Here is a 13,311-nt window from a genome sequence, read left to right as displayed (position 1 = left end):
TGTAAACCTTTTCACTACTTGTATATGGAAAACAGGACTTCTGCATTGCTTCAACTGTTGGTATCCAATCTGTGGTTATTCACTTCACATCGTACTGTATCGTGAGTCTCTCTCTTAAGGCTTCTGCTTCAGAGGAGCAATATGAGTCTCTGAGGGTTAGTGTTTTCCAGCATGGCTTCTATCAGGGCCGTGTCGGTCAATGCTTCCCCCTGGAATATGGGTGGTTTTGCTCAGCGGTAGGGTGAGCCTATCACTGAGTGGAACCACTGCTGAGTTGGATGATCCTTCAGTCACTTGTTGGGAGTGGTCTGGGGAATCGTCTAATTTTTAGAGAGGTTCTTTACTTATACAGCAACCTCTTGGATTAGTTTTTGAATTCTGGATCATGATTCAACATTCCATCATCTCTCCAATTTACAGATATAGGTAAGTATCCTTTTTTTCCCCCTTTTCTTTCCTTACTTTAACCATTGCCAACAAAGCAGGAGTGAATGATAGATTCTGAACTGGGAGTACCTAGTCTAGGAACTCCCAGTACAGATGAACAAGTACTCAAGATACATGAGCAAACTAAGATGGTTCTGGAAAAGAATTGGCTGCACCATATAAATCCAATTCCAGTCAAGAAGCCACAAACTTGTCCATGAGACAAATGCAAGCAATTCTCACAGTAATCAATGATGGCTAATAAACGTAGAAGGGGGGACTGAGACAGCCTTCCCATGGTTCCCCTCCGCCAGTATTGTAACCCTGTGGTACATTGCTGGTGCTTCAGACAAAAGAAGCCCCAGAGATGAAGCACAAATAACATGAAGCTAATGTCTCAAACAACACATCCAAAGGTACCAAACCTCCTGGACCACTTGCATCAACTATGATAATTACAAAATTTAAAAAGCTCCATGACAGATCGATCTTCACCAGGAATAACAAGGATCGCATTGCTTTTTTGAGTGGAGGGCAAGCTTCAAAAAATAAGTTACAGTCCACTAAACAACAATCTCTCAAGATATGTTCCTTAAACACAGAAGGACTATCTATATCCAAAGCCAAAGTCATCGAAAAAATAGCCAAAGACAAAGAAATTGACATCCTGGCTCTCCAGGAAACCAATGTGCCTGACACAGTGCTCAATAGACTAAAGATCCTAGGCCTAATTCTCGTGTCTTATAGCTGCCATCCCAAGCACCTGGCCTCAAGGACTTAACCCAATGTGTAACCTGATGCAGTGTACTCCATAGGATTTAAAGTTCATAATACCACCATTTTCAATGTCTACAAACCTCCATCGCAATCCTGGCTTGATCAGATAGACCAGCCACCACTGCACCCTGCCATCTATGTTGGTGACTTCAACTCTCATCGCACCATGTGGGGCTATTCCTCTAACAACCGGGACGTCAATAATCTTGTTGGATGAATACATATAACATCTATTTGGTTTACGATGCCAAGAAGAAGGCATTCTCCACTCAGCCAGATGGAACAGAACCTATACCCCAGATCTGTGCACAGCCTCTAAAAAATCTGAAGACCATCCTCTGCCAACAACCAGAACCATCCTCAACAGATTCCCTAATAGTCAGCATTGCCCTACTCTAATAGAGACAGGCACATTAATCCCAGTCATCAGAGGAACACCAATCGCTAGATGGAATCTTTGCAGGTCCAACTGGAATGCATTTGAGAAACAAATCGAGCGAACCATTACAGCAATTCCACCCACGCCTAACTGCTATCCCAGATTTGTTAAACTAATCAAAACTGCAGCCAAAGCCTCTATTCCTAGAGGCTACAGAAAACAATACATACCATGATGGAATAGGGAAACTGAGGAACTTTTAGCCAAATATGAAGAGAATGAAGACCCAACTGTTGCTAAGGAGCTCATAGCAACGCTGGATAAAAACAGAAAGGAAAGATGGATATCAACCATCCATGAACTTGATTTCACCATATCTAGCTGGAAAAGCTGGTCACTTCTGAGAAAATTAGGTGGGGCAGAACCAACATCACACAAAACAACAGAGATAACTCTTGATCAAATGGCTAATCATTTACTGAAAATCTCCAAGATACGTCCCAGCTCTATCAGGAAAATTACTGTGCAATCTTCCATCAGACAAATCCTGAAGACCGGCCCCAAGCTTCCTGAACTTGTACACCAAGTATCTCAGGAAGAGGTACAGGAAGCCTTAAAACTCACCAAGAATGGCAAGGCTGCAGGAGTGGATGCTATCCTCCCTGAGTTTCTAAAGCATCTCGGTCAACGAACTCAAATATAGCTGGCCACCCTTTCTCAAAAATTATAATGACTGGAAAACTATAAAATCTGTAGCGGGAAGCCACAATAATAACCTGCTTTCTCTCTCTCTGTTTTTTTTTTTTTTTTTCGTCTGTGTTTTTGACTTTAGCCTTTGTGTTGCATGTTACAATTGTTCAAACTAGTCCCGTTGTTATACCAGACTGTTGTTGTCTCGTATACTGTGGCGAACTGTTTTTGTGCTCTGAAGATACTGGATGGAATACCAGTGAAATATCAGCAATAAGTTAATAAATATTTATTTTCTTATCAGTCTGTGTTCTCATCTATACCGTTAAAATTAATCGACATGTACAACGAACACATAAGCCTTCCCACATGTATGTTGAAAGAATGGACGGTACTCCGATACCACCTAGTTGGAAGACAGAGCTGACCAAGGAAAAGATGGAATGTGGCCAGAACAGGCCCAGTGGACATAAATTCCTGAAAGAATGATGATGATATTTGTTTAATTAGAAGTTATGAAGTCTGTGTGGGTAACAATATTTTGTTTGAAAAAGTTACTTTAACCATAAGTTTTTCTAAACTGTTATTTGATACAAACCACACAGTTACAAAATCTGTGTAGTTTTAATTCCTGATTGAAAGGACATTTCATGGTAACTAGTATATAAAGAATTCTGACTGCTACAATTTTACATTTCACTCTACTACTTGAACAACAGCAAAAAATGTTCGGTAACTCAAATGTAAGATTAATGTTGATATATGTGTAGTTAATAGTAAGGATAATTGATTAAGGTATGATAATAGAATAAAGGTTTTCAATGGTAACTATTTATTTATTGCTGCAGCATTATTATTAATATACAGATATATACAGGGTGTCCCAAAATTCATGCAAGAAGTAATTTTGATAGAAAACACAGGTTTTTAATTAAAAATTGTAATTTCTTATTGATTCATAAAGTATACAGTATAGAGTTATGCATGGAATAGCATATCGGGTAAATGGCCTCCACAGCTTTGCTGGCACATACGCACTCTTTTGTCGAAATTTTCCATGACCGTTTTGCATAAATGTGGCTGAATTTCATTGATACAGCGCTCAATTTCCTCCTTCAAGGCATGGGTGGTCATGGGCTTGTTGGTATAAACCTTAGACTTCAAAAAACCCCCAAAGAAAAAAGTCCAACGGTGTTAAGTCACATGATCTGGGCAGCCGATTCTGATCACCAAAACAGGAAATTACACGACCAGGAAATGACTCATGCAGTAATTGAATTGTTTCTCGGGCTGTATGGCATGTGGCACCGTCTTGTTGAAACCACATGTCGTCCACATCCATATCTTGCAATTTAGGCACAAAAAACTGGATTTTCATGTCACGATAGCGAGCACCATTAATTGTTATTGCCTTACCAGCCGCATTTTCGAAGAAGAATGGACCGATGATGCCTCCAGCCCAAAATCCGCACCAAACAGTGACATGTTGTGGATACATTTGTTTCTCAACAATCACTCGTGGATTTTCTGAACTGTTCCCTGGTGAAAACAATGGGACCTTGTTTAACCGGGCAACGCCCCAGCCAGCATTAAATTCTATCATGTTGTACCATCGTTTGATATTGTGGTTTAAGCCAATAAGAATACAATTTGGTCGGCTAAATCCCAAATTGCCAGCCCATCCTCGTTCGTTCAGTATCCAGGTAGATACCTAACTGGGTGCACCACGAGAAGGTGAGGATTGGACATTAGGTCAGAATTCCTGGTCAGTTCTCCACATTCCTTTAAAAGCTATGTGGAGGTTTCCTCTCAGTTATACAGCTTTGACCTCAGCATCAAATTCCTGGAATGTACATGTTAAATTTGCATTGTTACTTAGCTTCATATTAACAATATTCTATTTAAGTTTTATTAATAACTGGTGCTCAAGAATTAATGAAAATTTACTGCATTAACTTAACTTACCATTCGGTGAAAATCTCACAACATTTACTGGTTTATTATGTCTGTTAAGTTCAGATGCAAATTCAAGGCCAAAAGCACTGTTAGAACTCAGAGATGCTAGCCATATCTGTGTAGAAGTATTTGTTATTTAGCAGGTGGTATTAAAAATTTCTATTGCAAATTAAAGAAAAAGCAAATAAATAGCCCCACTATTTATAAATTCAAAGACATTCCATTTTTATGCAATATATTAAATATAACTATTTCATTAATTTTCTTTAGTGCAATTCATAAGCCTGTACTAAAAGGAATTAAATTCTTTTATAATCCCTCACAAAGGATGGTCAATTTTGTATCTAAACAATTTCCTTTTACCAAAAATTCAGAAATACAGAGAATGGAGTCACAGAACAATAGTTTTGATAGAAGGTTTGAATATTATGCACTTCTTTCTAGCATAAGAAGATAGGAATTATGCATAAAATATGTTTTAGCCATAATTTTAAATTATCACCAATACACACCACACATTCAGTGTATCATGAACAGGTCCATTAAATGTGATGTTCAATTTTAAACTCCACCTGTTTAATACTTGACAAGAAATTAATCAACTCTTGCTATGCTATTATAACAAACTTACTATACATTACAAGCAAAGTCGTTGAGAATGTTATTTTAAAGGAAATTCACTATTGCAAGCTATCCAATATAAATTAAATTATAACAGACAAGGAATTATATTATTGTTTTAATCTCAAGCATAAACAAAGTTTGTAAATCAAGTTTCTTCACAACTGGGCTACTTGTATATAGAGGTTGCTGACTTCACATTTGCCTTGTTAGCTTACAGCACAGCAAACTTCCTTATGGACGTGTATAGTGCTATGGGAAGGATCACTATCTAGAAAGATGCTGAGCATAAACTATATACAAGCAGTATATGGTGCTAATTATTAATATACTCTGAATCACAGATAGTTGTAGAAAATGTTTCCACTTGGTTACAAAGTGAATTATAACAGACAAGAAATTTATTCTTGTGTTAATCCTTTACCCAAGCAGAAGCCATGAGCAAACCAAGTTTGCTTAATTCTGAAGTATCTTCATGACTTTACTTTGCAGGAAAAGTTTTAGCAGGAAAAACTTTCTACAACTATCTCTGATCCAGGATATTTTAATACAGTAGAATCCGATTATTGCATGGATAATATTATCAATCAGATATTGTTATCAAAATCAGTCGGTCCCAAAACACATCATTTAAAATGAATTAAAAATAATCCGTCTATTATAATCAAAGTTCCGGTTATCAAAATCCTCGAATGTTTAGTCTTTTGCATCTCAGAATTCTAAGAAATAAGGGTTAATCAGAAGAAAATTTGACAATTTGAAAATTTGTCTAAATCGGACTTTTTTGTTAATCTTCCTTTAATCTTATTCTTCCGTAAATCTTATATCTTCCAGGCAAATGCAGGGTATGTGTGTGTGTGTGTGTGGGGGGGTATAAATAGAGTGTAATTGTGATTTTTTGAGCTTATTTTGGTGTTCTTTCAGTAAGTGGATTTGACTTTAAGTGCTCATTAAAACTGCCCTTAGCATTATGGCAGAAGCAAGTAAAAAGCAGAAAGCTTTATCTTTTCGAGAAAAGCAAAGAATTTTGGAGTGCTATAACTTGCCCAAAATGAGTTAGCGTAGTGTGGCTGTGCATTTAAAAATTTCACAACCACTCTTGTGTAAGATCTTAAAAAACAGATCAAACATTGAAACTTCAGCTCTTACTAATAAGAACATGGATCGGAAGAGAGCCCTGATCTAGTAAGGATACTCAAGTTGAATCAGCATTAAACATTTGGTTTAGTAATGTTCGTGAAAATAATGCTTTGATTAATGGGCTTTTGATACGTCAAAAAGCAGAAGAACTTGCAAAAACAATGGGCAAAGAAAATTTCTTTGCCCGTTGGATGGATGGTTTACAGGTGGAAAAAGCGAGAGAATATTGCATACAAGAGTATTCGTGGTGAAGGATCAGCTGATGCTTGGATTAACACAGAGTGACCAAAATTATTGCTGAATATTCTCCCGAGGATATTTATAATGCAGACAAAACAGGACTCTATTTTCGTGCAATGTCTGAGCATACTTATTTGTTTAAAAATGAAAGTACATTACTAAAGGATTTCAATCTTCAAAAGAGGCAAGTGACAGTTCTTTGTTATGCTAATATGAAAGGTGAGAAACAAGAGCTCCTAGTGATTGGAAAAAGTAAAAATCCTCAGTATTTTAAAGGTGTAAAAATTTGGCTGTTGACTATTGTTCTAGTGCAAATGCTTGAATGACTATTGACATTTTCAACAATTGGTTAGTGAAGCGGGATCTTAAATTAAAGCGAAAAATTCTCTTGTTAGTAGACACTGCACTGCACACAAACAATTTATCGTTAAAGAACAAAGTAATTTTCTTGCCTTAGAACACTACATCGTTAATTCAACCATGTGACCAAGGCATCATACGAGCTTTTAAAGCTTATTATCGCAAGGAAGTTCATGCGAGAATTATAGCTGAACTTAATATAAAAAGGCCAATGTGATGCAAGTGCAATTGCAAAAAAGATTTCCCTTCTTAATGCATTGTATTTGGTAGCAATGTCATGGAAGCAAGTCTCTGAGACTTGCTTCCATAACATGTAATAACGGTAATAATAATAATTTTTATTTATTTCATATGAGGTTCCCCCTTTCCACATTTACTACAGACAACACTAGATAAGTTTTTAAAATAAATTTTATGTAGTTGCTTATTAAAAAGTTGTTTATAACAATAAATTAAATTAAACAATGTTCATAATAATAAACTGAAATAAACGATGCAATTTTTTATATCTTTTATCAGCCGCTTATTGTTATTGAAAAGCGACTGCCCCAAAGTGATCACAATAAGCGGCATCTACTGTAATATGATAATACTATTTGTACCTATTAAAAATGTGGGTTCTGCATTGATATACCCTCAGTATCTTCCTGAATCCAGACCCCACTAATGAGATCTTAACAAAAGTCAAACAGGTCTGAGTAGTAACCTTCCCCATAATGCATAACAACATACATATCCATAAGGAAGTGTGCTGTGCATTATGGGCTACAGAAGCAAACTGATTAGTCAACAGGATACTTCATGTGCAAAAATTCTATTTGCTTACATTTAGGTAAAGGATTAAAACAAGGATACAATTTGTTGTCTAGTATCATTTACTTTTTTTAACCTGCAATCCAATATAACAAAAATAAAAAAATATAAAACAAAAAATAAACTATTCCTATGGTCCTTAAAAGTTTGTTACAGTGAAGCAACTGTATACTCTCGTTTTCATCCTATTATACACAAGCACAAGCTAATAAAAGTTTGTGTAATATATCTACACAAGTAGGCTGCTTATATACAAAGGCAAGTTGCTCTTTATATCCAACAATGCACTGCATACTCCTCTCAGCATGTATAACATACATTAAGGAAAAGACCATACAAACTGGTTTCAACCTTTATTAAGGTGACATCAATGAACACAGATCCATGGAGATAAAGAAGGGTATCTTGATAGCATAATTCATCTTTTCTATATACAAGTAATAAAATGGTGTCTGGATGAATATGCTTTCTAACCAAGCAAAAAATCTTCCTACAAATGTGGTGTTCAAATTGATTATCATGTTTTGTTGTACATTAGAAACATTCAACACTTCCCAACAGGAAGTACTACATAAAAAAACAAAAAGACAAATTCTATAATAATTACGATGGTAAAACACTACTGCATATAATAGTGACTGCAATGCCACATGATAATAGAAGGTTGTAGCTGATTTCCTTATGGCCAAAGTGAACTGTTAAAAAGTCAGCTCCTAGAACAAATTCAACCTCATAAGAATGGAAGATAAACATTAAAAAAGTATCAATGAAACAGAAGTGGAGCTAGTAGGAGACAAGTGATATTTCAACATAAGCAGTGTTACTGGAACTAAGAAGGCCAAAACAGATTTTATCCTTCTAAAGATGATTTATGGAAGTTTTTTCACTTGGCTATGCTACCAATTATATATTTGGTTTACACTTGGATAAAGGATTAAACCAAATATATAATTTAGCATAGCCAAGTGAAAAAACTTCCATCAACTATCTCTAATCCAGAGAATTTTAACAATAAGGTGTGACACCTTTTGGTAACTCGTATATGAAAATATGACTTCTCCATTACTTCCACTTTAGTATCACCACCTCTGGATCTGGCTCCCACTGATGAGACCTCAAATAAAGGTCGAAACCAGTCTGGGTAGTGACCCTTCTCTTAATGCACAGCATTATACATTTCCCCCAAGAAGATATGCTTTGCATTATGGGATACTAAGGCAAATGATGAGAAGTTATACAACCTTTGTCATGAGTTGCCCCAGTCCTGAAAATACTTCAGTAACATATAATACTTCAGTTTGCTTACACTTGGAGAAAGGATTAAACCAAATATATAATTGGTAAAGATGATTTACTTTGGCAATCAGAAAAAGAAGGGAGTAACTACAATATATGATATTAAACAAACTCTTGAAATTGCCAACTTCGATAACAACGATGTGGGAAAAATGTTAATGTGAAACTGGAAATGAGACTTATTTGTACCTACAGTTCTACAGAAATCTAAAGTAAAGAAGAACTGGAGTAATTTTTTCAGTCATTAGATAAGGCAGAAAATGCAAGAAAGCTAAACATTGTGTAAAACTAGCTAAACAAAAGTCATGGGAAGACTTTGATAAGAACATAGAAAATAATTATCAAGAAAGTGGCAAATTATTCTGGAGGTTGTTGAAAATGCTCAGAAATGGAGGAAAGAGTGCTGTAAAAGGAATTAGAGACGATAAAGGTGACATGAAAATTGGAGAAAAAGATATCCTTGATGTATGGAGTAATTACTTTAAAAAATTGCTAAATGAAACAATCAGTGACAGCACAGTGATAAAAAAACACTGACCAGGCATGCAATTAGGAATAGATATCCCTAATTGAAGTAGAAAAAGCCATCAAAAGCCTGAAATGTGGAAAGAAAGCAGGAGTAGATGATATTCGACCAGAAATGCTCAAGTATGGAGTTATAAAAGTCTTACAGTGGCTGCACTGCATACTTCAAAAGGCCTGGACACAGGGATGAATTCCAGATGATTGGAGTAGAGCTCTCATAGTACCCATATATAAAAAGGGAAATAAAACTGGATTGAGAATTACAGAAGTATTTCCTTACTGAGTGTTCCTTGTAAGATTTATGCAAGTATAGTTGAGAAACAGTTGAGAAGGAATGTAGAAGGGAAGCTTGGTAAAGAACATGCTGGATTAAGGCCAAATAGAGGCTGTCAGGATTCACTTTATGACAGATAGTTGAGAAATTGCAGGAATATAACAAAGATCTGAATTTAAGTTTTGTAGATCTGGAAAAACCAAATGGCAAGGTGCCAAAAGAAAAGCTAGTGTTGTATGATGTCAACGGAACATTATATCAAGCAATAATTAGTCTTTATTTGAGTTGTAAATCAACAGTTAGAATTGAAGGAAGTACAGGATGATGATTTTATGTTAAATCTGGTGTCAGACAAGGATGTACATTATCCTCTCTATTATTTATTATCTATATGGATCACATTATGAAGGAAACTGGTATTAAAACCGATATCAAAATAGGAAATGTTAATCTCGGCTCTTTACTTTATGCAGATGATGTTATACTTCTAAATAAATCCAGTACAAGTCTACAAGATTCTCTGACTAAATTAAATAATTCTTCTAATAAATTTGGTATGAAAATCAACAATAATAAGACAAAGACAATGAAAATAGGCATTGAAAATATCAACTGCATTGTAAATGGAGAACCTAGAGAACAAGTAAAACATTTCACATACTTAGGTACCATTTTTAGTGAAGATGGTAAATTAAATATGGAAATAGACAACAGAATCAACAAAGCTGATATGGTAGGAAATTAACTGAATAAATTTATATGGAATAAGAGAAAAATTAGTCAAAACACTAAATTAGCTGTATACAAGACAGTGTTCAAACCAATTTTAATTTATGGATCTGAGAGCTAGGTTAGAAATAAAACACTTCACCAAAGATTGGAGACCACAGTTATTACAATCCTAAGAAAGATTATGTGCATGAACAGATGGCATCAATGACAATATCATATTAAAAACAAGGGGATATTACAAAAGAACTTGGCAATGTCAGCATCCGAGAATGTGTTAGCAGAACTAATCACAGGTGGTATTGATCATTTAATCAGAATGGGAAAGGAAAGATCACCAAAACAAGTGTTCTCTGCCAGTTTGGCTGGAAAAAAGACCCAGAGGAAGACCAAGATATAGGTGGATTGATACAGTAAAAAGTGCCTTAGAAGACAGAAATATAAGATCTGATAAAGTTGGAGTCTTGACAGGTAACAAATTGATTTGCAAGAAAATTGTAGATAGAAAGTTAGTAATGATGTAAGTTTTTCATGTAGTACTATTATATCCTGTACACCCCTTGAGGGTACATATCAGGAATTTGATGATGATATGTACCTGTATATTCCGGTGTATAAGATGCACCCAAGAAATTTAATACAATTTTCTGGAAAAAAACCTCACAGGCTACTTTGACTGCATGTGTACGAATCATTTTTGTTGAAATGGCAATGCTATTTTGCTGATTTTCTTGCACCTATTTCAAAACTTCGGTCTCTAGTTCTGGCCACTTCGCAATTTTTCCACGTTCCGTACGCTTTTCATTACGCAAATTGTACAAAATCTCCTTCTGACCACGGCAAGTTCTAATCATTTTTTCTGTAGACGGAGGTCCAAAATGTCTTTCACCTTCCCTATTCCCATGTTCTTCCGCATATTTTACAACCTGCAATTTGTAACTTGAAGTACATGAATGTCGCCTGTTTTTTTCCATCACTAAAATCTACGGGGAAATATCAAACTGAACACAAAATATCTCAACACGTCAACTCAATACTGATAAACATCGGTAACTGATTACTCGGATAAGATATTATGAAACTTGAATAGGAACTCCCGTTCTTAGCCAATGACGTGCTAGAAGTCACGTGAAAGTCACACATCAATTTGATTGCACTATTAACCGCCTACAAAGATCTTGGAACATAAAAGGGAGTGCGTATGACTTTGAAAAGAGGAAACAATCTTTACCTTCATTATATAAGATGCACTCCATTTTTAAGATGAATTTTTAAGGTAAAAAAAGTGTGTCTTATACACCGGAAAATACGGTATATATATATATATATATAAAACTGACATCCAAGCCTATTATCTCTGGATTTTCCATTACCTAGACCACCTCAGTCCTGTCTGTGGAAAAAAACAGCAGCAGATATTGAATAGAATAATACCCTGCCTTACTAAGCTTTGTTTTATAACAATCTGTTCACGTGACACTTTCTAATTATGGTCAGTGTCCATTTATACAATACTGCATTCACTTATTTGTTTTTCGTGATACACAGTTTTCATGAATCGTTTGTTTGCAACATTGTCGCTCACTGCATCTCCGTATGTTTTGGTGTTTCATTGTGAATTAGAAACTTTTATAGCTATTATTTTATTTTATTGTTGTAGGCAGATAAAATTTAAAGGGTGTTGTTGCTTCCCTTGAAAAGAATAAGAGGCGTAAACCAATTACATTACATGCTAAGATTAAAATTATTAAATTTAGTGACAATGGTGTATCGAACACTGCAATAGGCCACAGGCTAAACTTACCCTGCACTACTGTTGTTACAATTGTTACAAAGTTCTTAGCAAAGTGAAAAATGTTAAACTAGTTAATACTATAGTTATCCGTAAATGTGACAATCTTATTGCTGAAATGGAAAAACTTTTAATGGTGTAGTCTGATGACCAAATTGGTTGGTGTTAAGTCAAGCTATTCAGAATAACTTTTCAGTTTTGAAAATTATTTTAAAATTTTTGTCTGCATATCTGATGTAAATAAATGTAAAGTAAAAAAAAGAGAAACAGAAGCAATAAAAAAGCTGTGATATTCTAGTAATAAATATTTTAAATTATTATATTATATTTGCATATTATATTAAATATTGTTTATCTTAAATGAAATGTTTATACAAGAATATTAAGTAGTTTTTTGTAAATGTTTTGCTAACAGACATCACTGAATATTTCTTTTCATCACACCTTCCTGATTTATGCTCACACACAGACCTGCACTTGACTATGCAGCCATTCAAAACCAAATCCAACAGAATAGGGTGGTTAATGCTTATTCCCATAGTGTCCTATGTCTGTATATTGCAAGTATTCTGGCCAGTTTGCCTGTTTTGGGGTGAAGCCTCCACCTGCATATGAGAATGGCTGACTCACCATTTAATTGAAAAGAAAGGTTCCTTGTGCTATAGATGGGATTATGAACATTAACTGATCCCACAGTCTCCCCCCCCCCCCAGACTGGTATAATGTTGGAGACCACTGATCTGATTAGAGTATTACAGCCCAGAAACAAACTAATAATAAAGTGATTTGTTTGTTTTGCAAGATACAAACTTAAAGTTTGTTCAATAATTAGTGAAAGGACTTTACAAATTCCTAAATTTATCATACACACTGAGGAGTTTCTCTGTAAAATAAATGATCTGGTAAAGTTGAAATAGCAAAAGAATAGGCAAACAATTGAATTACCAAAAAAGAATTTTGCTTTGTTACACTACCAAAATGTTTTTAAATCTCAAATTTCCTCAAGACCTTTTTTAAAAGTAATTTTTACTTCCAATTTTATGCAGACTTAATTGCAATAATTTACAATACATAATTTATACTAACCAGAATATTGTTGTCCGTTCCACCTGTGGCTAGTCTATACACTGTTCCTTTACAGATTTGGAAATCAATACTGAGAATTGGAAGTCTGCCATGCCATGATATTTGAGGGATATATAATTTCATTTATATATCCCTCAAATAAAAACACTACCAAAATGTTTTTAAATCTCAAATTTCCTCAAGACCTTTTTTAAAAGTAATTTTTAC

The 13,311-nt window shown here is 34.9% G+C and overlaps 1 protein-coding gene across 1 annotated transcript in view; it reads right to left on the bottom strand.

The window, feature by feature from the left end:
- The window catches only part of Caf1-105 (chromatin assembly factor 1, p105 subunit), an 88,465-nt gene extending 75,238 nt beyond the window's left edge, over nt 1–13,227 (bottom strand). The window contains exons 1-2 of the mRNA XM_090403880.1: nt 13,105–13,227; nt 4,238–4,343 (exon numbers count right to left, since the gene is read on the bottom strand). Coding sequence (XP_090260006.1) covers nt 4,238–4,343; nt 13,105–13,227 — 229 coding nt within the window. The remainder of the gene's footprint in view (nt 1–4,237; nt 4,344–13,104) is intronic.
- Between the last annotated feature and the right edge of the window lie 84 nt (nt 13,228–13,311).

Source organism: Typopeltis vanoorti, chromosome 14, assembly GCF_054136105.1.
Source record: "Typopeltis vanoorti isolate ZY-2024b chromosome 14, IOZ_Tvanoo_1.0, whole genome shotgun sequence".
Classification (NCBI taxonomy): Eukaryota; Metazoa; Arthropoda; class Arachnida; order Uropygi; family Thelyphonidae; genus Typopeltis; species Typopeltis vanoorti.
This window is presented reverse-complemented; position numbering and strand designations above follow the sequence as displayed.